General features: G+C 38.0%; 1 protein-coding gene and 1 pseudogene across 4 annotated transcripts in view; one reads left to right on the plus strand and one right to left on the minus strand.

The window, feature by feature from the left end:
- Positions 1–10,289, plus strand: part of LOC141433155 (PDZ and LIM domain protein 3-like) — a 40,350-nt gene extending 30,061 nt beyond the window's left edge. For 3 of the 4 annotated variants that reach the window (XM_074095057.1, XM_074095056.1, XM_074095059.1), the window contains 6 exons: positions 1,307–1,453; positions 4,189–4,236; positions 5,279–5,367; positions 7,938–8,073; positions 8,823–8,897; positions 9,689–10,289. In XM_074095057.1, the coding sequence (XP_073951158.1) occupies positions 1,307–1,453; positions 4,189–4,236; positions 5,279–5,367; positions 7,938–8,073; positions 8,823–8,897; positions 9,689–9,775 (582 nt within the window). In that variant the 3' untranslated portion in view covers positions 9,776–10,289. The remainder of the gene's footprint in view (positions 1–1,306; positions 1,454–4,188; positions 4,237–5,278; positions 5,368–7,937; positions 8,074–8,822; positions 8,898–9,688) is intronic. The other variant, XM_074095058.1, reaches the window with a different exon arrangement.
- A 6,493-nt stretch (positions 10,290–16,782) lies between these two features.
- LOC141433665 (uncharacterized) lies at positions 16,783–24,224 on the minus strand (annotated as a pseudogene).
- Positions 24,225–27,275: the final 3,051 nt, after the last annotated feature.

Consider the following 27,275-nt stretch of genomic DNA (forward strand, 5'->3'; position numbering starts at 1 on the left):
TTTAATTTAATGAGCTATGATAAGGTACTTATTACTTAATGAGGTGATCACACATTTCTCATTTTCATTTCGCGTAGCACCGACGATAATATAATTAAATTTGTTACGAGATGTAGATCGCCATTACCTTTAAGCTGCGTATCCACGAAAGATGTGCGAGGGGAAATCAATAGAAACGCTTCATTTACCTATCCTCGCACAGCACATCTCTGGTGGAAACAGCTGAGCAGAGCGAGGCGAAGTAAATGAAGCGTTTCTATTCAGCGGCGGATTTAGAGTGTAGGCCACTTTATATCCGCCGCCCTATGTAACTTTCTAAAATCATTTTCTCGTTGAAATCTGCCGCCCCTAGGCCGCGATCTATACGGCCTATTGACAAATCCAGGACTGTTTCTATTGCTTCATGAAATACACATTTCTCGCAACACATCCTCCCACATCTCTCATAGAAACGGAGCTTTAATGAGCTCCCAATATTTCGACGCAGAGTCTTCCCGTGATCAGTGCGTCGAAATATCGGGAGCTCATTAAAACTAATCACAGTCTACGTCCCGTAACAAATAGGTATATCGTGTGTGTAATCATTGAAAACTGTTAACTGACAAACCTCAAGTGTAATTTCGCACATAAATTTCGAAAAGGAAGAGGTACGAGCCCGGATTTGACCCACAACCCAAGGGTGGATCCACCGTTGTGGGCACGATGGACATGCCCATAACCCTAATAGAATTGTGAAGACACCCTTTCACAGTCAATCGAGATCGATAGGCCAATGTCTTGATGCACGGAAATAAGGAAATAATCAAATTAAAAGTCGTCCATGAGTCGTGATTGTTCATGGGCGAGTGCATATTCTGACTCGCACTTGACCGATTTTCGGGTGGCTGTGACCACATCCTTTTTTTGAGGGCTGCATCCGCGCCTGCCACAACCATACCATACTCTTTCGGAGACCTTGCCATGGAATTTGTCGCGCCCTATAAATTGCCTATCGCCCTAAGCTACACTTACCATTCATTGATTAATTTTATGTGACAGATATCTGTGATGCCGCCTCTCTTTGTTTTGTCCGAATAGACGGAGAGGGCATCACATTTATCTGTCAAATAAAATTTATCAATGAGTGGTGAAACAGTCCTTTATTATTCTTTTACCCCCTGTTTCACCATCCATTGGTTAAATTTATTTGACGGATAAATGTGATGCCGTCTCTGTTTGTTTTGTTCGAATAGACGGAGACGGCATGATGCCGTCGGCATCACATTATCCGTCAGTTAAAATCTTAATGGTGTTGTCTTCCCCCTAGCCGTACCGCACGACGCCGCTGGTCCTTCCAGGCGCGAAGGTGCGCCGCGAGCCGGGACCCACGGAGAGTTACCTGCGCCACCACCCCAACCCGGCGATGCGCGCGCCCCCTAGCCACGACTACCGCGATACCCTCATGAGGCAAAAGGTAAAGCACGGCAAAATACTTACTACGTTTTTATCCCACGTGTTCGAAAACCGATGGTTGGTTTACCGATAGTGCAAGCAATACGTGGGATCTAATTTAAAAATAAAATGAAATGCGATCAAATTGGGATTTGATTTGGGAACGAGTTACTTTGTTAGTGTTTCGCGAATCGACCAAAGAGATCGAACTTTGAATTCTGATATCTTGTTAATAAAGTTACTGGCAGGTATGATGAGCCGATTGACGCGCGATTGTGCATGTGGGCGCAAAATCATCCGGCCGTTGATAATTACCATCCGGAGGCTCAGACATTACGAATCACTTTTAAGTTTTTACCACACTTGCAAAGTAATGTCTTGTCATTTACGAGTCAACAATGGCGACCGTACCGAAAAAACAATAATAGACAATCACGACGCATTTCCCGCCATCTCAAAACTGATCTCTGATTGGCTGAGAGCCGATTCCAAGCCAAACTAGTGTTTTTTAATAATATTTTAAATGTTTAATATGGACTATTTTAAATACGTTGGGTTTTTCAAGTGAATTAATTTAAAGAAGTAATTTATCAAATTAAATAACATGATTTATTACATGATGTTAATAAGTTACAATATAAATTTGAATTAAAAAACTTCCATTGGCAACTTCCGCTATCATGACGTGAAGTCGTTAATTAAAATTAAGACATGTTCAAAAGCCTTAAATGCTCAAAATGTCAACAAAATAAAATAAATAAGATCTAATTATGTTTGTACTGCGATAGACACTAGCGCCATTTCTTTTATCGCGGAAAAATGCGGAACTAGTGAGAGAGAATAACAAAAGTTTATAGATGGCGCCCATACGCAAACTACGTCTGGTCTTCTTTGTTCTAATATTATAAACTGTGTAAAAAAAAGAGAGAAAAAAATAGTTTGTCTAGTAGCGAAAGTGCAATACACCTAAAAGTGTTAAAACTGACGCAAAAAAAGTGATACACAAATTAGAGAGAACTAAATCCTTGGAAAAATATATTAATGGTGGCAAAAAAAATCCAATCGATTGCCGCGCTCACGGTTCTACTTAAGAAATAGAGACGATGCGTATTTACGTTACCAGGGTTTGATACCAGGTATTTCCTTGCAAGTATACCAACCAGGTACCGACCCGATATACTTGCAAGACTTGAAAGTATTTTTCCATTAAAGTATACTGTCCCTTCAAAGCAAAATTATACCTTATATTCATACACATAAGGTTCAGATTGTGCGTATACGTGAAATAAAATACTTTGAAAGTATTTTACGTCTTGATTGGAATATTTTGAATCTTATCTGTATAACAACAAGGTTTAATTTAAACTTGCAAGGAAGCAAGTATTCGACTCGTTGCGTTGAACAGAAAATACTTTGTAAGTATTTTGATACCTGGTTTCTGCACCTGGTATGAGAAGGTGGACGTACTTTTAAGCCCTGGTACGCGATTTAGCAAGTATAACCCATCCTCATTCATAAGAAACTTTTTAATATTGCCACAGAAAAAGGCACTAGCGTTACAGCCGCTCTATATTCACCTACCAGCCGTGTTGCTAGTTGTCAACTATCCATTCTCCCGTACCCGAAGCCCCTAAGATTCACAGTTTGCGTTTGGCATTGGAACAAAATTTACCCAACGCATTCTTTTTTAAGTACCCAGGTGTGTTTATCCTATAATTTGCAACAGGAAACCTGAACAGTAAATTTCCAATTTTCAGCAACAATCCAAGGCTAACCAATAAAATCCATGGACGTTGTATTTCTATTTCAGGTTTATTGTATGGTTTAATGTCCACGAGGTTACAGTAACCACACAGTGTGAATAAATACGAACTATACGGATAATTGAATTAGTTACAAGACTTTGGCTATGGAAGAAACACTTTTGTTATAACTTGTGACTTTAGATATGCACGCACTCTTTCTAAACACACCACATAATTATGCACGCACACATCTTCACACATACTGCACGACTGAAACAAGTGAAAATAGGAACTAAAGCCAATACATTCTAAGTTATTTGATTTGTCACCCAAATATGTACGCTTTTTTACTGAAATAGTTAAAACAATGCAAATTTACAACTTGCTTACGAGTAGGTACACATTTATAATTTAATTGATTTGCAACTGTACCATGAATTTGTGTGGTTAAATCACAAGAAAATTATTTTTCTTAAGATTTCGTTTCATTAATTATGACAGGCCGTAAAAGTTACGGAAATAAAAAAAAAGTAAAAATTTAGACAAAGGTGAAAGTTTATTTTCCGATGTTGTATACTGTTTAAAACAAATAAGGATTTATTGGCTTTACATTTACATGTGTAATTTAATTTGTAAGCCCTAGCTATCATAGTAGGTACAATCAGGATTAATAATTTTAAAAGCTTCAGCAATTTTATTTACGAATACTATTGAAGTAATTAATGTTAAAATGTAGAATACCTATGTTGTTTTTTTTTTTAGATATAAAGCATGGCATTTGCTTTAGTTACTTACTTTAGACTGTTCAATTTAGCATATTAGTTATGATTTGGAAATCTAACTTTTTTTCTATGACTAGGTATTCAACATGCCCAATAATATGGATCTAAATGGTGTTTATCCATCACTCCACCAATTGATCTAATTTGCAGTCAATTGTTTTGAAGAACTAGTTCCTACTTCATCGAAACGCACGGCTTTACTATATTTAGAATTTTTGATAACAACTCAGGTGGCTGAATCGGTGTTGCAGCGAGTGGTCGGAGAAGAAGGCAACAAGGTGGTTAGCGTGTGCCGTGTTAGATGCTTCGAGCATGTGCAAACAATTCTGTTACAAAGACAGGCAATCAATTGCAGAAACTTTTTTTGGCATACTAGCCATTTCGCACCTTTAAAATTAAACTGAATTAATTAGAAATTTTCTCATTTCAAAATTCAACCAGATTGTGTTTTATTTAAAGTTTATTTTGGAACTGTGAATATCGAATTGTTTCAGTTTAATTTTAAAGTTGCGATTTGTAGCGATGTAAACGATACAATCTTCAAACAAGAACATGTAAATACTTAACCCCTCGTATATTTAAGACACGGTTCCGAGTCAAATGAAAGGCTATCTTTTTGTATTTTTTTTAATTCAGCAGAATTTGTGCAATATTAAAACAGATGAGACTAGAATTCAGTACTTTTTTTTAGTTCCCGCATACGAGGGGTAATGCATGTTTGAGGAAACATATTTAATTAGAAATGAAATCTCTCAATGATTACTGTCTACTAGTACGCTTTGATCTGTTAAACTAATATCAAGATAATGTATTATAGGCAACTTTTACGGTCAATTCAAATGTAAGCGTAAACTGTGGTTATGGGTTTCACTTCTAAATGAGTGATCATTAACATCGCTGCACATAGACATAATTTCCTTTGACTAATGTTTGTTATTTATAAATCGCGAATTATTTATTCAGAACCTCCTGTAATTAAACCTTTTTCGCTATATGAACTCTGCAAATGATTGCCAGCTTGTTCACTTGTCTATATGCCATCGTATTAAGCTTCTCATACTCATCGTTTTATTTCTTCACTCTTAAATATCAGGTGTTTATCTGCTGTCATGTCACAAGTTTCAATATTTCTACAAAAAATATATTTCAACTAAAACTTACTCTGAATACTGTATCCTAAGCCGACAAGAGGCAGTATCTAATAATAATCCAGTTAAAATTCAACGGAGCTGCGTTTTCTACAAGAATCGAAGTGTTAAAAATACATACCAGCTTTCTCATTTTGTTTCTGTTATTTATAGCGACGCTTTGTCTTTTCAGTATGTGCACAAGCAATTCAACTCTCCAATCAATCTATATTCGGACCAAAACATCGCCAACTCGATTAGGCAACAGACTTCGCCCTTGCCGTGAGTATAAAGATCGATAGCAAACGTACACATAGTTTTAAGTAACTAGACGATAAAAAATATTCATGTTTGGCCAATCTAAGCTAACATTATTTTTGTTATAACCGCAAAATTCTAATGTGATTAAAAAAACAACTTTTATTATATTTACTACTTTGTTTTTATTCGGAAATTCGCACTTGATGACGTGACATCTGTCACATATCGGCTGCTCTCTCGTTTCATAATAATTGTACGCAATACATTGCTCTATCAAAAAAAAATACGATCTGGTATTTAGTTTAATTTAAAATATACATATGTTAACATTGTTAACAAACGGTATGTATTTCTGACTGACTGTAACGCAGGTATAATAACGTGACTCAGGTTGGCCCAACATGTAGGTAGAGCGACATAATTATTTGAAATTCTTTTGAGACTAAGGTCTACCTATCTTTAACCCGAAAATGTACCTACTTAAAAACTAAAAGGAAGTCATAGATATTAGTATTTTTTTTTGTTGAACACAAAAAACTTACTCGTAAACTTTATCATTGAGATAAACTACCTCCCTTACTCTAACGGTATAAAAATTACTACAATAAGGTAGTTTACCATTTATGAAAAGTGGTAGTAACTACAGATCGGGTTGTTGGGCATTTGAGATATTCAATGCCGAGCGGTAGCCAGCGCCTATGACATAGCCCAATTATTAACTGAACCAAATAATGAAGAACCTTTTCGTAGTAAACATTTTAATTACATCGAATTGCTTAACGTGTATAATTTCCATAATGCATTTACTATGAGAGAGTTCTATTGTGGTCAAGTCGTGATTTAAACGATACATACAATCAGCGTCAAAGGTAGCTGCTTACTTTTATGTCTTGTCGCTTTACAGCTACGTAATAACGCTATATAAAATAGTTATCCGCTACTTTTGATTTTGAGTGTACTATCGCGGACCGAGATTGTTGAGCCACTCGCCACTGTTTATAATTTAGCCGAGTTATACATAATCGTTGTTCGGTGTTTCCAATCCGCACTTTGCCCGCGTGGGAACTACGGCCCATGCCCTCTCATTCTGAGAGGAGGCCTGTGCGCACCCGTGGGACGTAAATAGGCTGGGATGGATGATACATAATCGAAGTAAATGTTGTCCTCTATAAATCAGAATATCATAACACGGCCAAATAACGAACAGTGGCAAGTGGCTCAACAATTTCTGTTCGCGACTGTACATCAATACCTACTTCAGTACCAGTACCAGTAAATTCAGTTATGATTATAAGCCAAGATATCTCGTAGGTACTGCCACTGAATATGTCAGGCTGATTTTCAACATCAAATATCTTGGTTATTTCACGGGTATGACTAAGCCGAAGTAAATTTTAAATATAAATTGGTATATTTTGGTTAAATTTGTTTACACAAACGCTATCAGAGCAGCGCGATATCTAGAAATATTTGAGTGTCATCTTTCTGGGACTACGAATATCTTGGCACTGAATTTCAGGAGCATGGCTGAATGCCAGGCCAGTTATGTTCACACATTTAACGTGCGTCTACGACGCTTCGTTTATAATTATTCTACGTTTTACTTGAAAAATATGTATTGCTTACCTGTACGTTTTGTAGAGTTATTATTTACTTAATGCAATGCCCCTGATAGAGGGTTTCTAATATATTATGATTACGTGTAGACTTTATGCTGAAATTAATGAACTAAAAGGCAATAGTGATGTCTATGCATTGGCTTATTAGTATTTCAAAGTTAGATTACCTTATGATCCCTCTGCTTTGTGTGCAATACAATGAAAAAAAAAATATCTACCCAGACAACGCAAACATCATAATTATAAATTATTCACAACAGCAATGTACAAAAGTTCATAAACTCTTGGCATAATCTTCTACTTAAACCAATTAAAATAAGTTTCGACCTATCATACTCATGTAATACTGATAACTCCACAGGTTTCTGTGTCTTCAAAAATGTTAATGATGATGCTTAATAACGGGCTATTTCTCTGCTTATATAGCTCTAACGGCCATTATGGACGGCCACACGTTGTCAAGAGGCAAGTGTTTTACTAGAAACGCCGCCAAAACAGTCGACGCCCATCTCTCATGACGCATTAATGCTTATTTATTTTTTATTTTTGCTATCTTTCGTCTCTTGCGAAACTTGTCTTACCGACACTGCACTCTCGATCTCTGTCGTCTCCGGCCAGGCCGCCAGGCCGCCCTGAAGCGTCCAGCATACTTCATCCGCCCCACGTTCACGCGACAAACATTGTGTGTGTCATCGTGTGGGTGTAGCGGTAAACTCTCCATACACAACTAGCTTATAAGTTAATTTAAATCTGTCTCTATATTGTCTTTCTAAATGATTGATGTTAGTATTTTTATCGACCTGTCCTTCCTTAAAAACAAACACGACTAAACGTTGGGTGCGTTACTAACCGCTTCCGCGTCCCCCTAACGGTCTCGCGTGCCGGTTCTAATTGTTTCTGTCTATTGTTTTGCGCCCGCTAACCGACTAAATACTAACGTCCCGCCCCGTCCGCCGCCCGTTCGTGCTGCAGCTACAAGCCGACCATGCTGTACGACCCGGCTAAGTCCGAGACGTTCCGCGCGCTGCAAGAGGAGGGGCTCGGCGACATCGTGCAGGAGGTGCCCGTGCCCGTCGAAACCAAGGTCTTCACGGCACCGCCCACCAAGGTAAACGCTCGCCGAACCAAGGCCGTATTGTCTAGGAGTCTAGGTCACAAAAGCTGGTAAGAATGGATTGAAGGAGTGAACCAAATTATCTGTGTGTTATACCTATTTGAATACACGTCACACCAATATTCATTTTCGTACAAAAATGTCTAAGTGACATTACTTTCGTTCAATCCATTCCAGCTCTTGTGAATCGACCTGTACGCACTATACGGCTCTGCGCATTATTTCTCAAGCGATACTTTGAAGAGGGCAGGCGCGATGAAACCGCGCGGTTAGCCGCATAGTGCGTACGCATTTGGAATCACTATGATTCACCATTTCTTTGTGTCAAATGATATAGGGTGAGGGCATTGCCGTATTTATATTAATAAGTGTGTGTAGGCCACTTTATTCCCGCCGCCTCATGTATGTACCTTTCTAAAATAATAATTTTTCGTCCTCTGAAATCTGCCGCTCCTAGGCCGCGGCCTATACGGACTATTGTCAAATCGAGGACTGGGTGAGGGTAGAATGAAATCACAAGCGTCTGCGCATTAAACAACACGGCCTAAGATCTCAATAGTATGGTATCTGATAGCAAGTTTACTTATGGTGTCGAGTACCACATGGAAACAATTATAGGCCCAAAGTTATGTAAAAAAAAGCAAACTTCAAAAAGCAGAAGCCACATACATTATTTTTCCAGATTGTTCGAAATGTTGTAACGACGTAACGCAGAATTGTTAATAGATTTCTTCGCTTAACAGAAACCTGCGCCTACCCCGAAACCAACGAAACAGCCGCATATGAACGGCAACAGCAACGGGAAACAAACGAGCTTCGTAAGTTTATTTGTCAAAACTGCTTATATTAAATGCTTAGTTTGTAATGGATATAGCTGCCATGGATAAACTCAATAGCTTTTGAATCTAGTTTAAAAATTCTTTCACCCAGCCAGCCGAAGACATGTTACCAGCGAGTAATATAAGCTATTTACCGAAGCTATATTTAATTTTTATCTCAAGATGTTTATAGCAGCCAAAACAAATCGTTTTGTATTGATTCAACGCGCGTCGACGGCGCGTTTAAAAACGTGGTGTGCAAAGGCCCATAAACTTCATGGAACGCTCCGCCCACGAAGTTACGAGCAACTGCTATGAAAAATATAAGAAACGACAAAACCACAAAAATCATTCATCCCAGCCTATATAAGTCCCACTGCTGGGCGCAGGCCTCCTCTTAGAATGAGATAAAAATCATTTAATTAAATTAACACATTCGGCTTCGGCACCATTCTCCTAAGCCAGAGGTTTTCAACCGGTGTGCCGCGATCGCCACGAAGTGTATGCGATTCGTAAAAAAAACATGACCCTATTAAATAAACCTCCGCTGTCCGTTATGTTATACACATTATGGGTATACTATACGGAACCCTTTAGTTTAGGTACTCTACGCGCCAGTCCGACTCGCGTGCCGTTAAAACCAAAAGGTTGAAAACGCTTGGGCACCTTACACTATGCTGCCCGAAATTATTGCAGTCACAAATGAATGTCACTGGCATAAAAGTAAGAATTTTTGAACACAGACGTTGTGTCACTGGCATCTAATGTGTTAAGGTTGTTTTTTTTTTCAGGTAAACGCATTAAACGAAGAGCACATTCAGCAATCGAACTCTTTTAAGCGTCTCATGTACAACGTTCTCGGCGACACGGAGTTTTAGGGCCGATCTCCCTCGATATTCCTTCTACGGCACACCAGTAACAGCACCTGCCTCTCCGATCATTCAGCGCATAGTCCGCTATGTGCTGTCATGACGTACACGCAGAAAACAGTTGCTTTATTCATGTGACCGACTGATTAAAGTTAGGCGGTTAGACGGAGGCGCCAAACATTTAGATACCACTGACTTGATGGTTAGTAATGTAACGATAAGACTAACAAAAATATTTTAGGAAGCTATTATATGTATAAAATAAAGCTCCCAGCAGTGTGTAATATTATTTTTCGGTGAATTTAATTTAATCTAATACTCGAGTATTAGTGATATGAATTATATTAAGTAGCAATGTAACGTTTATTACTAAGTGTTGATTTTCTGTTTGAACAGAAATTAAATTGTTTATGTATACATAATGAGAAATGTTGAGTGTACAGTCTAGTCACTTCGACCCGAGCTCCGGTCGACCCAAGCGCATGGAATTCGATCACTTTAATAAATTATTTATTTTTATCTAGCGAGTTGTTTTACTCAGCAATTCCCGGGGTATTTCATCATTGATTGGACGTAGTTTTGCAATAATGTTCCAAAGCATTATCATGTTATTCTTTGATTTCGCTTTTGATGTTACTGAAACTAGTTGCAAAATAAATAAATAAATTGCCGAGGTTTGGAACATTTATGGAAAATTACAAAAGGGTGCTTAAAATAAAAATAAATAGAATACAATCTCAAAATAACTATATTTATAACATGGAGCTAACTAACAATGTTACACAACAAAATAAAATACAGTCTTACAAATTTCATGAATGATAAGTACACAGGTCAAGGGGGAAAGAAATTTTGAGCAAAAACTAAACTTAACTATATCACAATTACACAGACAGTGGTGCTGCCTCATGCCCCAGAAGTAGATGGATTCGCAAAAAAGAACAACAACAATAATAAATTGTGATACAAAGCTGTCCACATTATTTTCAAATAAGGCACTAACTACACTCGAAACATGACAAAAGTATTATTTTGTACTCCAACTGAAAACGATTCAGATGAACGCTTGACTGAGTCGAATTATCACGAAAATAACTATTTACACACAGCCGCGAAACATTAATTTAAAAGGTAGGTACACAATAATCTTGTGATATGTGCGATACATAAATAAGTACACTAAATAATTGTCCCAATGCGTGTACCTGCAAAATGTCGCCAAGCACACAACTTCTAATTTCATATTTTTACAAAAATATAAATCGTTTTTGACGGAATACTTATATCGGTTAAAACAATAACTCAAATTGTTATCACATAATATGTTATTATAAACAGTGAAGCTATACAAAGTAGTAAAGTGATCCATTTAGGGGCTGTTTCACCATCCATTGATAAGTGTTAACTGACGGTTTATATGTGATGCCGTCTCCGTCTATTCCAACAAAACAAATAGAGACGGCATCACATTTAACCGTCAGTTAACACTAATCAATGGATGGTGAAACAGCCCCTTAATATTTTAGATACTTAAACAAAACTTTTGCTCAAAAGTAAAACTTTCTATAATCGAGCGACCTGGTTTTCGTAATATTAGTACATTATCTGTAATTTACATGAAAATATATGTATTATTAGTATATTACAATAATTATACTTCTTAAAAGAAATATATTAAACACATTTTCACTAAAGCAGTCATGACTGGTATACAATAATGGAACCATTAAAAAGTAAGTATATGATCGAATGAAGAAGAACGAATGAAATACACAATTAAAACCTCAGCACAAAACAACACCTTACTTTGGACTGATTTCCTTTTTGTTTTATTCATTAGCACCAAATGTCCAAACTATTTATTAACTACCTAACTACAAATATAATGAATGAGCTGTGAATATTTTGTGAATCTAACATATTATGTATGACTTGAACTATATATCGTCAATTCACTGAGATGTGCAAATATTGCTTTTTAGTAGTGCTTCGTTTTGTTGTATTTTCTTAATTTCTATAATACCTATATGAGTTATTATTGAAACCTCATGTGGTTAGCCATAATAAGAGCAGAATACGCAATATTCAAACAAGTGATTAAGCAAGAAGGTTTAACTTTATCCATACACATTATATTATAAATAAAAAATCGGCGTCTACAATTTAGGCAGTTAGCTGTCTAACGGACCCTAAAAGTTATATTAAATAGGATGCACGGCTCACTCATGCATTTGTAGTCGACGTATGCGCTGAATACCCGAGCTGCAAGAGCGTATTCTCTTTTGGCTATCTGTTCGAAATTGACAAGACAAAATGTCGAGGATATTTCAAACACAATTTAATAGCCGTATATTTAATATGTCCGCGTCTCACGATAATTTAAATATCGAAGGAATTAATTAAAGTTGTCTTCATTTCAAATTAACCCTAAGAACTTCATCCCTCTTGACTTAGATTTCAAGTCAATAATAGTTACAATTCCATACCATTTCGCAGGGATGTTTAGGCCAACTTACTTAATCACCTGCTGTGAGACTATGAATATTTTTAACACCCGCTAATAAAGCGCGAATTATAATATTTTTAAATTAAATTCAATTCATTTATATTTTTTTATTTCATAAAAAAATTGACCTTAGGCCAAAATGTGCAGCTGTATCATTATTACTTTGAAAGGTAAGAATTCTGTATTGCGAAATTCACAGTTCAAAAGGGATAAATTAAAATCCCAATCGATTTATTCATTCTGTAAACCAGAACAAAGATAATTTAGGTTTTTGAAGCAAAAGATCCGCTGAACTATGCACAAAAAATATTAAAAAGCGAACATGCTGAAATAAATGAATAACTTGTTTTTAATATTTTGACCTTTTCGCTCCTACATTATATAAGTATAATAATCTCAAAAAGTTGACCATTTTTAAATTCATCAGTTGTCCACTTATTTAAAAAAAAATCCTGACGCTCTCGCTATTTCATCACAAAAAATAAGTAAAATTGTTTTTAAAAAAACCTTGTGGTAAAAGTGATAAAAAGTCAGATAGGTAATCTTTGTTGTTGGATCAAATAGAAAGTTTTGATGTAGTTACAAAATTACGATTTTTCCCTCACAAGATTTCGTGAGGTTTTCCTGACGTCAAGAAATTTTGGATATTTTATGTAGTTTATGTTTTATGATCTCGTCCTTAGAATTAATAATTTCTTGACAAAACTGATTTCTTGTCAATTTCATGACGAGACAACTTTTTGAGAAATACTCATAAAACAAAATCGGTGTTAAATTTGGAATAACGAAGTTATATTTTATATTCTGGAGTGACTGATAATTTTTTAATACATCACAATGGAATTCAAGCGACTAACATTCACTGATATAACAAACGCGAAATGTTATGTTTATAGTTAGGTATTCGATAAATTAACTTTAGCGGTATATTGTGCTATTAGCAAGCTGGTGGAGGATGATTTAGCGATGTTAAGCCGCAAACAAGCATTAATTTCTTAATGTGTAGGCATCGATATATTGCTAGTTCACGAGTTTATAAATGCTTTCTAAATGCATGACTCTAACAGGATCACAGGGGTGTCACGAATTTTTGTTCTTTCAATACAAATATTTTATGCTTAACTTTATGATTATGAGATGTCTTACATTTTGATGGTGACTTACTTCATGTTTGATAAAATTAAATAAATATATTTTTTTTTACAAAAATAACCCGTTTAAAAAAAGTTCAATTTATTATTTTGTAGAGAACTACAGGGTTGATTTGATACTAAAGAGAGCCTAAAAGAGATGAAAGTTACAAGGAGATTCAGTATATATTAAACTACATTTCATTATCTACAGTTGTAATCTCCAAGCCATGCCCTAAAAGGCGAAGATAAAATTGACAAGTAGTAGAGCGGGTTTATTCACACCAGAGAGTAAGAGAGAGAGAGAAACGGCTACAACTTTGTCAATAGTAACATAACCTTTGTCAAAAGTAAATAATTATTTTATTAAGAACTAAACTAAAATCATGTGAATAAACGCGCTCTAAAAGAGAGAAGAGAAACGCATAGAGGAAAACAACATTTTTCCTTCGTCATTCAACAACACTCACATTGCTAATCTGATAACTGTCAACATCAAAATCAGGAATGGATAAACAGCTGTGTTAACATAACTTTCGTGTAAGATTAATTTTAACATTTAAAGTACAAACTAAAACACAGTCATTCAATCTTTCCGATGTCACGTCTGCAGTTGCCACCCTTGAAGAACAAACACTTGTACTAGTTGATACATGACGATGCGCTAACATGGCACCTATTCAAGTTAGGTATCATAAATTACCCGCTCAGTTTGTAGTTATCATTAGAATACCAACTGCAGGAGAGTTCGGAAACATCGGAAGTTCCACTATTATCGATCACAGATAATGTATAGGCATAACATAAAACAGTTTGTATCCTCATACATGATAATGAATGTTCTAATAAGAAGCTTTCTAGCCATAAAACAAACAGCAACTGATTAAAATCACGTGAATCTCAAAATGGCGTCCTTTACATGTTAATATACAAATAAATTTGTAGAGCTTGACGAGTTAACAAAGTAACCGAACTTAGATCATTCTCGTAGTTATAATTATAAATTATTTACTATGTACAGAATCCACACTACTATATACAACACTTGATCGCACAATGCACAGCACATGGTTTGTTACGGTAAAAGATGATGTGGTGTATCGTTTCCTAAAATACGCAGTTTAAAGCTTAGATGTACATGACGAATTCACTGCAAGACGGAACAACTTGGAGACTCGGCTATACTATAGTCTGTAGGACGATGGTGATTTGGAAGCGACCTTTCTAAATATTATATATAATCGAATCGGTTTAAAAACTAAGACGCGTTTAAAACGGCATGACACGCGCCTCGCGTCACAAAGGATAACAGTCATATTACTCTGTTAGAATCTTCAGACTATCAATGTTGATCATATAAATAACTAGAATAGATATAATGAAAGAAAATCAAGTAAACGCCTGATTCAATCAATTATTTAAAATCGGCATGCGTAGCCGTGCAGGCACGTTTATATCTTAAATTAACTAAACAACATCGTCTAGCTATTTAAACTATTTGGTTTAGGGGCTGTTTCACCATCCATTGATTAGTGTTAACTGGCGGTTAGGTGTGATGCCGTCTCTATTCGTTTTGTTCGAATAGACGGAGACGGCATCACATTTAACCGTCGGTTAACGCTAATCAATGGATGGTGAAACAGCCCCTTAATCAACAACGTAAACGTTTGAATGTTGTACCTAATTAAAGGACGCGGGTGAGCCAGGAAATTATTTTAGTTTATCGAATTCGTATAATTTCGAAATTAGTAACTTTAAAAAGTCTAAGTAGACTATCTAATGCATGTCCGGCTCACGCTGAAGATCGACCAACACCCTCTTCAATTGTAACGTTTCATTATAAACAGTAAAACGTCGACTAGCGATTATCTATTCTAGATATTTATAATTAAAACCGATTTCGATTCACCTTCGCCCGCCGCTTAGAAATAAAACGTCGCGATCTTTACAAACGGAAAAAGCAAAGATTAAACGTCAATTACATTGAACAACTAAAAGTCCGCAAGCATTTATAACTTGCCACCGTCATGATCGGAGGCTATATCGATCTGGCATCGATGATTCCATCATTTGGTAGAAGAAATGTTTAAGTTTGTGATCATGATCGTGATCCATAGAGAACAAGCTAAGCATGCAAATGGAGTTCTAAAACTTGGACATTTAACACGGGTATATTTATTTCAATCCAATTTATGAAAAGTGTAAAAAAAGACGCCATTAACCCGACCACAGACATTTAGTGATGTGAAACCTAGAACCTATTGTAAAATAATTAATCTGTTCAGTAAATTGATTAATTTATTAATTGAATAGATCAAAGTATTTTTGTCTATTTGGATATCTATAATACTTGATTTCATTCCAAAGTCTTTATTAAATTATATAAGCAGTAACAATTTTTTAATTTTAAGGTAATTAAATAAAAATCGCTTCTTCAATCGAGCATTAATACGCTAATCTATGCTACAACAGATTATACACATGTTTCATTCAAGAAATAACGTCAGATTTTGACGAAGATTTTTCAAAATGATGATGATATTGAAATCAAGTGAATTTGGTTAAAAAAGTGATTAGACGTTTAGTTAAAAGACACGAATTAAAGATAAATGTGTTATTGATTCGATCCAGTGGGTGTTCATACAAGAATTTTTATGAAATCGGTTTGTTTACACTTTCTATAAATTCTATTGATATACCGTATAGTTAAAAAATAGTATGAATCCATTCGTTATCGTCCGACAGACAACTAACCATTATAGTGGTATGGTATGGGCAATAGTCGGGTCACAATGGAACTTTACGAGGCAGTCCAAGTTTTGAACTACCTATATAGATAATAGTGCATGGTCTTACATCGGAAAATGTCCGATCTCAATCGGAACACGACGGCACCAGAACTATCAGGGCATTTCTATGTACCGTTGTACCCTGAGTTTATCTCCCCAATTTAAACAAAATTTGTAGGTAGACTCAGACCATGATTCTGAGCTGGAAAAACAGGGTCTCCAGATGTGTCCCCAAAATATTGTATGGATGTGTCCGTTTGTTACGAATTTTTCTTAATATTTTTCGTAACAAAACGGACAGTCGAACGTAGAAATGAGTCGATTGTATTAAATGAGTGACATTTTTATATCCAATAATATGGGACCCTGTTATTTAGCCTCAAACGTCGGAATGTAAAATGTACAGCTGTACGACGGGTACCTACTGAACTGAAGGTAATTGAGAGAGCACGATATATACGAACTTTTCCGATAAAACACGATGGAAACTATGCACTACATAAATGTACCAAAAACATTAGCTGCGCTGCAACTTGGCAGTTTTTACTTGCTCAATGTAATCGACGTCAACGTTTGTAGAGGCCTTGGCGTTCAATAGACGTTATCGTCCGGATAGAGCAGGAGCGGCGGCGGGGGTGTCCTCAGGAGGCGGGGGCCGCAGGGGGCGCGGGAGGGCAGGAGGCTCTCGCGACTAGCGCGTAGATTGGGCAGCGAGCGCGCCGCGCGCGCATCCAACGCTAACAACTCCCTGATGTCCGCTTCTAGCGGGTCGACGCTGATGTGATAGACCGCAGTGCTCTCTCGCTCCACGGCCACACTCACGAGCCGCGTGTCGGAGTACCTGCGGGCCTCGTCGGCGGGCTCGGGCCGCAGCGCGCCGAGCGCCGACAGCCGCCGGTGCGGGTTGCCGCGGTAACTCTCGAAGCCCCCGCTCTCGTCCTCTTCGTGGTACGCGGCCGGCGGCGGCGGCGGCGGCGGCTCGATGTTCGCTACCACCTGACGAATGGACAGTACTGTTTGGGTCAATCAACTTTTCAGAGTATTTTATTCTGTCCCGCTCAGAAGACCTCAGTGATACATTTTGTTAGAAAAATGTTTGCAATGTATGCTTAGAGATGAGCTAGGAATTTTTTTTTACTGGATTTGTACCCCTGGGCCATTCAAGCAGAGGCAGAGGCAACCACTCAGCGTTATCAATCTGTAGACTAAGCGTGAATTGCAACCAAGTAACTAAATCATAGCCAATGTCAAATTTGCTGACAAATAACAGTATCTAACTATGAGAACCGAACGTGTAAGTCATTATAATTCTCCTTTTCTCAAGCAAGACTAGTCTATATATATCTACCTAATACCTTAAAACGTGCAACAAATTATCAAAATTTGGAATACTAAAAAGGGACCATAGACGTTCATCCATCAGTTCCATCAGTTAATCGACGTCTCTAAAAGCGGTAATATAGTAATCTCTATTTAAGTTTTTCACCATCTTAAAGTTTACCTGTCCCCTCGCACTGCGCTCGCGCCGTTTAGTGCGCGCGCGTTGCACCGGCGGAGACCCGTGACTTATTGGCATCTTCTCCGGGCATTTTGGATGAGCAGTATTCTGTAAATAAATGGCTTGTTGATAGATCTAATCAAGGTACTACGAGATTTTACTATCTAATTGTGTTATGATTAAGCAATACTTTTTCCAAGAGTAAAAAACGCTGGTTAGTATCGAGCAGTAAGTTTGTATATACGTTACAGTTTTGCTTGTGATTGGCTCATTTAGTTACAGTACCCGGCGATAAAGATTGCACATCGGTCTTTGGAAAGAGACAAGTGGCTGCTTACGACGATTTCCAAACACTGGCGACCGCTCATCAATAATCGTATTTATTAAGTGACATTTTATATCAAATAAACTCTCCAGTTTATGGACTTAATTACTTTAAGTCAAAAAAATGACATGTCAACTTCAGATATCTATTAGAGAGCTGTTGCAACCACGGAAGAATAAAAACAAATGGAAGTGCTATGTAGGTGCAGCGTGCGTGCCACAAGTAAGCGGAGGTACGTTCACTCGATGCCAGTCGTGTTCAACATTGCGTAGAGTATGATCACGTTTAGTAGTGTCGCGACATTCCTTGTTTAACAGTAATTATGCCGTATTGCTCAATTCTGGAATGTAAAAATGATAGCAGGAAAAAACTTACTAATGGAGGATTACCTACGTCATCGAGTAAGCGTACCGCCCCGCTTACCTGTGGCACGCACGCTGCACCTACATAGCACTTCCACTTGTTTTATTCTTCCGTGGGTGGTTGCAACTACTAAAGGATAGTTTCCCCTTTTTCCTAAAGATGCCATCGTACAATTTAAAGTTTGGGGGGGGGGGGGGTTGTTTGAACAACTCTATATTATATATTTTCATCTAAATGCGTCCATACCCTATTGCACCTGTACAACGACTGACAAACGACACGTAAGTAGTGTGTGACAACGCTCTACGGAGCCGAAATTAGCCGAGTCTCTTTCCAAAGACCGGTGTGCAATCTTTAACGCCGGGTACTGTATTTAGCTAATCACAAACGTGGCGCAAATGCCAAAGGTGTCAAACGGACAATACGATACTAGCGCCAACTAAAGGAAACCGAAACCCTCATTGAATAATATTCAAAAATCATTCATTAAAATCAAGTATGGCCTCACGATCCTCTGCTTGAGAAAGCAGAGGATCGTGAGTTCAAACCCCGGCTCTCTCTCTCTCTCTTCCTCTGACGTATCTCCAACTCAGAGTTTTTGGAAATTCGTGTAAGAAATTACATTTTAGAACCACAAGCTTTACGGTGAAGGAAAACATCGTGAGGAAACCTGCAGAACCTGCGGAGTAATTCAATGGTGTGTGTGTGAAGTTCCTAACCCGCACTGGGCCCGCTTGGGAACTACGGCCCAAGCCTTTTCATTCTGAAAGAAGGCCTGTGTCAGCAGCGGGACATATATAGGCTGGGATGATGATTCTATAAGACAATAACAAATGCCATGCCATGAAATTTTTGTAACTTTATAACTCTGTTAAATGTAAACGTAGCTTAAAAATTGTTTTTCTGTTCGAAAACATGCATTGTCAATTTTAAATTTAAAAAAATAAAAATAAAATCTAATACCGTATTTGTGCTTTATTAAGTACATTCGGCAGTTCTCATGAGTATGGTTACCTGTTGTGAGCACGCCAGCGATTGCAGAGGTGCAGGTACTGGCGGCACTGGATGTACATGAACACCGCGCCTCCCGTGAACCCTACCGCAACCACCACCAGCTTCGTCCAGAACGGCCACGCTGCAGACAACATGACAACTAATGAACAACCTTCACAGTACCTAATACAGCTGCCGTTTTATTTGAAACCACAACATAGTAAGCAATAACAGAAAACAGGTACCTACAGAGAAATAAATATACATATAATTAAAAAGCGGCCAAGAGCATGTCAGACACGCCCGAAATAGGGTTCCGTAGCTGTTCCGTAGTTTTCCTTGTAAGTTTGATATACTTACTACCATCCTGAATTTTTTCAAATTTTTCCACCCACCGGTGTAGGGGGGGGGGACGCTCGATTTTAATGAAAATTTGCACTTTAAAGTTGAATATTTTGCAAACACATCACTGAACCGAAAAATTTAGGTTTTTAAAGACCTATCCAATGATACCCCACACTACAAGATTGGATAAGAAAAAAAAAACACCCCTACTTTACGTCCATGAGAGGTACCCTAAAAATTTTTTTTTTTAATTTTTCATTGTACCGTTTTGACGGCATAGTTTACATATATATTCGTATAAAATTACAGCTTTCTAGCATTGATAGTCCCTGAGCAAAGCCGCGGACGGACGGACAGACAGACAGACATGGCGAAACTATAAGGGTTTCGTTTTTGCCATTTTGGCTACGGAACCCTAAAAACCGGCCAAGATTGAAACCCTTAAATCGAGCTTTGCACAGGTATTACTTATGTGCCACGCAGAATACCTTTTTTGCCTAGCACTCCGCTAAATTAGACATTTACTGAATGAATTACAATGATCGAGAACAAAAGACATGTAAGGTAAATAAAGCATTTGGTGACATATGGAAGCATCGTTTTCCTTAACGTTTATCTAAATAAGGAACGGGTAATTACCATTTAACACACATAGAATTCAGCAACTTAGCAACAACGTTTATATACTGATTATAACTCTTTCCAACAGTATATTCAGCCAGAGCCATTGGCGCTGCCAGTTTGCTTCTAGTAATTAAAAAAATAACGCGAAACTTCACTGAAGACTATTTGAAAACGCATATGAGCAGTGATTGCTTTGTATGTTTTAATTGTATAACCAGTATTGCAGTAACGAGCGTGGCGTAGGCGAAACGGACGTGCGATGATAATAAAGGACCAGTATATCCGGGCTTCTGTTCCAGATTCTATTTTACATGCACAGTCAGCATCCTACAGATGTGACAGTCAATACCTCCAAGTGTATAGCAACATCCAAAATGTTCATTAATATGTACATATCGGTCACAAATAAGCGCACACACATGAGCATAAACATTCGTACACTGTATATACAAATTAAATATTTCTTTCTCTGTTCATATTTATAATAAAGAACAAGCTCGGGGGCCGTTAATGGATTTTGACAATTTATTACACAAAAACGCTTAAGAAAATCTCTCCACTGGCGATTGTTCCGAAATGGTACGTGTTTTCCAAGAAGGTCCGTGCGTGCGCTTTGATGACGTCAAACGCAGAGTTGGATTGTTTGAAAATGTCGTCCTACAATATCTCGTTGATTCGCGTATTCATGCAAACACAAAATTCTTAGCTTTACATTTGTCGCAATTCAATGTTGGTTAATTTTGGATCACATTGCTGCTTGCTGGACTGATTTTTAGGGTTACCAGAAGACAGTTTGCTTTATTGATGTATGCACAATGGTTTTCCATCGGGAAAAGTCGAATGTTAGCAGCCGCCACTGACTGTATGTTATGTGTGTGTGTTACCGATGAGGCCGCGGTTGACCTCCTCGACGGCGCGCTCTATGAGCACGAACAGCGACCACATGACGCAGAGCGCGGCCACGCAGTGGAACAGCACGGCGCAGCACAGCCGCCGCCGCTCCACGCCCGACATCTCCAGTAGCCGCCACTGCAACAATGAGCTTCAGCTAGGGTTGCCATATGCATTGGCGTGCATTGGGTCGATTCGAGGGTAGGCACTTGGTAGCGCGCCACCAGCATTAGCACTGCGTACGCTGCTACCTACTCAATGAACGCCATCTATAGGCCAAAAATATCAGAATTTTTGACCCTTTTCGAGCATTGCGGCCAGACTTAGCAGTCAGGGTTTTTAGAAATGACCACAGCAGATAAAAAAATATAAGTATATGCTTCCATGAAACATTTATAACAAAGTTTACACAGTTTTAATGAATGACATAATAAATGTAAGTAGTAAGTAACTCAAACTCAAGTGATTATTGCTCACATGTTGTAACATTATTTATCTTTCAAACATGCAGCCAACAACCAATAATCAACAAAACCACTAAACCAATAATATTTCTTTCAAAGCAATTAAAAATAGGATAAATTACAGCTAGAGATCTCAATCATTTTTTTGCCTAAAACTCTTTTACAAGAAATGTCAGGATTTTTATGAGGACATTTCATTTTTTCACATGGCAACTCTAGCTTCAGGTGAATAGAAAGCCAGCTATTTCCAGGGGCGTATTCGCCCTAGGACCACGGGGGCCATGCTCCGGGGCGACAGGCTGCGAGGGGCGGCGAAGCCACTTATTGAATATTATTTTATCGTCACTTAATGGGGTGTCAAAGCTAACTGGCACGGTGCGCCAAATCTTAAAATACGCCTCTGTCTATTTCGGCCGGAAAATTAGGGCTGTGACAGGCTAGTTGGCACTAGAATCGAAAGGCCCTTTTGAAAAATTTGATATTTGCCACGGTCACCTTTATGATTGGTTATGATTAGACGACCAGATGGCCTAGTGGTTAGAGAACCTGACTACGAAGCTTGAGGTCCCGGGTTCGATTCCCGTGTCGGGGCAGATATTTGTATGAAAAATAAGAATGTTTGTTCTCGGGTCTTGGGTGTTTAATATGTATTTAAGTATGTATCTATATCTATATTATTGTATTTATCCGTTGCTTAGTACCCATAACACAAGTTTTGCTAATCTTACTTTGGGACTAGGTCAATGAGGGCTATCGCGTATGAATTCGCCACTAGAGGCGCTAGTGTAGCGTGAGATCTCCGAAATGTCAAATCTCATAGTTTTTGGGTGAGCTACGCGGGTTTATTTATAATTAGAATAATTTTGTGAATATTTAGCAATATCTGGAATTAATTATGGCAAATATGCGTTCCGGGGCAAAGAATGTCTGTGTTTTGAGACAGTTTTGTCTTTCGGAAACCTTTGTCCTCCCTTTTTTCCGAACAAAACGGGGACTATGCAACACTGTGGCATGCTCGATATTTTTATGGTACGGTTTTAAGGTGTATTAAATACGATTTTAATCTTAACTTTGTTTTCACGCCCGTAATAACAGACTTTGAAAGTCATACTTAAAAACCTCACGCACCAGTGCGCCATCTAGTGAGACAAAAAACGATAGCCCTCATTGGTGTGAATTGACCCGTGATATTTATTGATTTATTTATGAATGACCCAATCGTAAGCAAATCTATAACGTCAAACGGACCATTCAATACTAACGCCATCTAGCGATATTTCGGCTGTCAAGAAACCCGCGTTCAAACTCTCTGATAAGGAATATGACGATATCCGTCAGATATTATATCATTTATTTCCCAAAGGGATATCTTCGTTCGAACAGTTTATTGCAATACTTGTTTTTCTTTAAATACTTTGTAAGCAACAAGACACTTTATTTAGAAGCAGAAACACGAATAAAGGTAAAGAAATCTGTCAATAAACGAGTCTTACGAGGAACGAATCTATCTGGTAATATAATTTTGTAACTGGTGGCTATCGTAATATCCGGTATGACCGATATATGAAGGGGCTCCTAGACGGGCCATATTTTCACTGCAATATGTGGCCGGCAACTATTGGTGTCCCTGTCTAACATGTGAGTAAGAGAGGGACACCAATAGTTGCCGGCCACAAATTGCAGTGAAAATATGGCCAGTCTAGGGACCCTTAATACTTATCAGAGAGTGGTAAAACACCTGTTTTACCTAACCTCTCTACTCAACGCGATTAGTTAAAAAATCAGCTTTTCATTAATTCATCTAGATTCGTTCAATTTTTCTTAAACTATTACATTGGTAAAATCCCTATCTAAAAAGTGGGTACTCAAGACACTATGGCAGGTTATCTTCGTTAAATAGGTTCAGATGCCCAAGGAAAAACCGCGAACACGTGGTGGACGGAGACTGGAGAGGAATCGTAAGAATGTGGAAAACAATTTGAACAAAATAATCTGTGATTATATTTATGCGGGACTGCACGGTTGAATATCTGTATCTTTATATACACCAAGTAAGAGCAGCAGATAAAAGCAGCAGAGGTCACTACCCCACACAGAGATAATTATTTTTGCCATAAAGTCAAGAACATTAATTAGAAAAAAATATATATCCAGTCTGAACTCATCATTTTTTACGGTGAAAACGTAATTAAAGTGTTACAAGGCCAACTGTGAAGCAGCGGAAATTATTATTGCAAAACTCTGCAAAAACAAATCAATACCTAATAAGATAAGTTTATAGAGCAGCACGTTTCGTGGTACCAGACACGTAAATAACAACTGTACTGATTTCCATTAATAAAAGTAAAACTCCATTTAGACAATACGAGAACTTGCACGCAAATTTCACTACATCGCGGTTGTTTGATCAACTGAATCATTGTCCCTCAATAGTCCGCAATGTAAAGCAACTCGCTTGAACAATACAAAGTTAATGTCATTTAGGAACTGAAACTTACCCCCTGTTTCACCATCCACCCCAGCCTATATACGTCCCACTGCTGGGCACAGGCCTCCACTCAGAATAAGAGAGCTTGGGCCGTAGTTCCCACGCGGGCCCAGTGCGCATGGGGAACTTCTTCACATACACCATTGAATTGCTTCGCAGGTGTGTGCAGGTTTCCTCACGGTGTTTTACTTCACCGTAAAGCTCGTGGTAAATTTCAATCAATTTCACGTAATGATGATGATGTGATCCTGTTATCCCTCGTTAGGGACATCGGGCTCGTAGAAGAGTTTTCCATTTGGCTCAATCTTGCGCGCCTTCTTGCTCTTCCCAGCCGAGACCAATTGAGCCAGCCTCCTTCTCAAATGACCGCCTCCACGTGGTCCGAGGACGTCCTGGCCGTCTTCTGCCAGTAGATTGCCAACGGAGACCCTGCGTGAAGCGTGTGTCCAATCCGTCGCAACTTCCTTGTCAGAATTTCTCGGTTTACTGGCTTCTGGCAGATTTCGAACATGAATTTCGAAAAACTTAGAGGTGCGAGCTGGCGTTTGAATTGAATCCACGATCCTCAGCTTGAGAGGCGATAAGTCGAACCACTAGGCCACCACGGCTTTTCCCCATCCATTGATTAAATTTATTTGATGGATAATTGTGATGCCGTCTCTGTTTCTTTTGTTCGAATAGACGGAGATGGTATCACATTTATCCGTCAAATAAAATTAATCAATGGATGGTGAAAAGGCCCGTTAATTGTGTAGACTCCTGGGTAAACTAAAATATTATCCTATTTAGCCCTTGGGGTAAATTATCAGAAAATATTGGACACGTATTTTCATTTGTCAAAAACAAAAACCTGATTTCAAATTAAAAAATAAAAACCGGCCAAGAGCGTGTCGTACACGCCCAGGATAGGGTTCCGTAGCCATTAAGAAAAAACAAATAATATTTTTCTAAGGATTTCGTATTGTGTACTGAATCTTCCAAGCTTAGGTATATTTTATACCTTAGGCCGCTATTTAGTCTTAAACTACTAATAATTGTCAAGCAATCTTAGCCGCTATAATTTTCCTTGTAAATTTGATATATTTACTACCACTCTGAATTTTTTAAAAAATTTTCACCCAACAGTTTAGATTTTAGAGGGAGGGGGACGCACGATTTCAATAATAATTTGCACTTTAAAGTTGAATATTTCGCAAACAGATCACTGAATAGAGAAAAATTGTCTTAGCAACCCCCACAAGTTTTAGAAGACCTATTCAACGATACCCCACAATATAGGTTGTCGAGAAAAAAAATCACCCCACTTTACGTCTATGGGAGGTACCCTAAAAAAATATTTTTTACTTTTTTTTATTGTACCACTTTGTCGGCGTGACTGATATGTATATTCATGTCAAATTACATCTTTCTACTACTAACGGTCTCTGATTGTACCCGCGGACAGACAAACGGACAGACATGGCGAAACTATAAGGGTTCCTAGTTGACTACGTCGAACCCTAAAAAACCGCATTCAACACGGTCCTCCCGTTCAAAAGCTACGGTGCCACAGACAGGGACACAGACACACAGACACACATAGCGGTCAAACTTATAAGTTTACTATAGCGTTTACCCGCGGCTTCGCACGCGTAAATCATCAGATACAGCAATTGAATTGAAATTCCGGGATTTTAGTAAGCTCTCGTGGGAATTTCCTACATCGTGGTTTTCATTGACGTTAAATTAAAACACCCAAGCCAAATTTCATGACTCTAAATCCAGTGGTTGTTATTTCGAGATTTTATCCCTATCCCGTGGGAATATCGGGATAAAAAGTAGCCTATGTATTATTCCAGATGTCCAGCTATCTACATACCAAATTTCATGACTCTAAGCCCAGCGGTTATTAGTTCAAGATTTTATCCCTATCCCGTGGGAACATCGGGATAAATAGTAGGTAGCTTATGTGTTATTCCAGACGTCCAGCTACCTACATACCAAATTTCATGACTTTAAGCCCAGCGGTTGTTATTTAGAGATTTTACCCCTATCCCATAAGAACATCGGGATAAAAAGTAGCCTATGTGTTATTCCAGATGTCCAGCTATCTACATACCAAATTTCATGACTCTAAGCCCAGCGGTTATTAGTTCAAGATTTTATCCCTAAACCGTGGGAACATCGTAATAAAAAGTAGCTTATGTGTTTTTCTAGACGTCCAGCTATCTACGTACAGTCACGTCTAAAAATATGTATACAAAAACAAGGTTGCATAAATATGTAGTCATACATTGTATCAAAAATATTTATCTATTACTGACACCAAAAAATTGTATTCATTAAACTTTTTCAGTATTATGTAATCACAAAATGCTTCAGAAAGTTGCATACTTAAATAAATTCCATTAAATGTATCCACCTCGTAGGCAAAAAATAAGTATACACATGAATGAGTTCCATATACATATAACCACACCAATTTGGCAAATATTCGTAACGCCGTTTGATTCATAAATATGTAAACACGATTTGATATTTTGATTCGTTTTGAAGAATTACTGTTTTGTTAAGATTACATGTCTGTCTCTTTCGTAACCTGCATGCGGGCAGGGACATACATACTACGAATCCATACTCCATTAAAATAATATTATATACTGGTGACCCGTTCCGGCACAACACGGTTACGTATACATAGACACCGTGAATCACACTATTTATTTGTGAAAACCGCATCAAAATCCGTTGCGTAGTTTGAAAGATCTAAGCGTACAGACAAAAAGCGACTTTGTTTTTATACTATGGAAGTGATGAATTGAAAGTAACTCTGTCTGTTCCGGTATCACTTCGAAACCGACTGGTTTCGACTGTCAAGGGTGAACATAGGGTACTTAGTTTTTATCTCCAAAAGCAACCCTTAAGGGGAGAAAATGGGGATGAACTGACTGGAGTGAGCTGGATGAAATTTGGTATGGATATATTTAATTTTTTATACACCATCAAGATCACCCAAATACTTGGAAACGTCCAGAGTGGTCATTAATATCGACTAAGCCAAGCGATCAAGTTGTTCGGGTTCCATCCACTGAGGACAGATCCACTGAAGCATCC

This window comes from Choristoneura fumiferana, chromosome 12 (genome assembly GCF_025370935.1).
Source record: "Choristoneura fumiferana chromosome 12, NRCan_CFum_1, whole genome shotgun sequence".
Lineage (NCBI taxonomy): Eukaryota > Metazoa > Arthropoda > Insecta > Lepidoptera > Tortricidae > Choristoneura > Choristoneura fumiferana.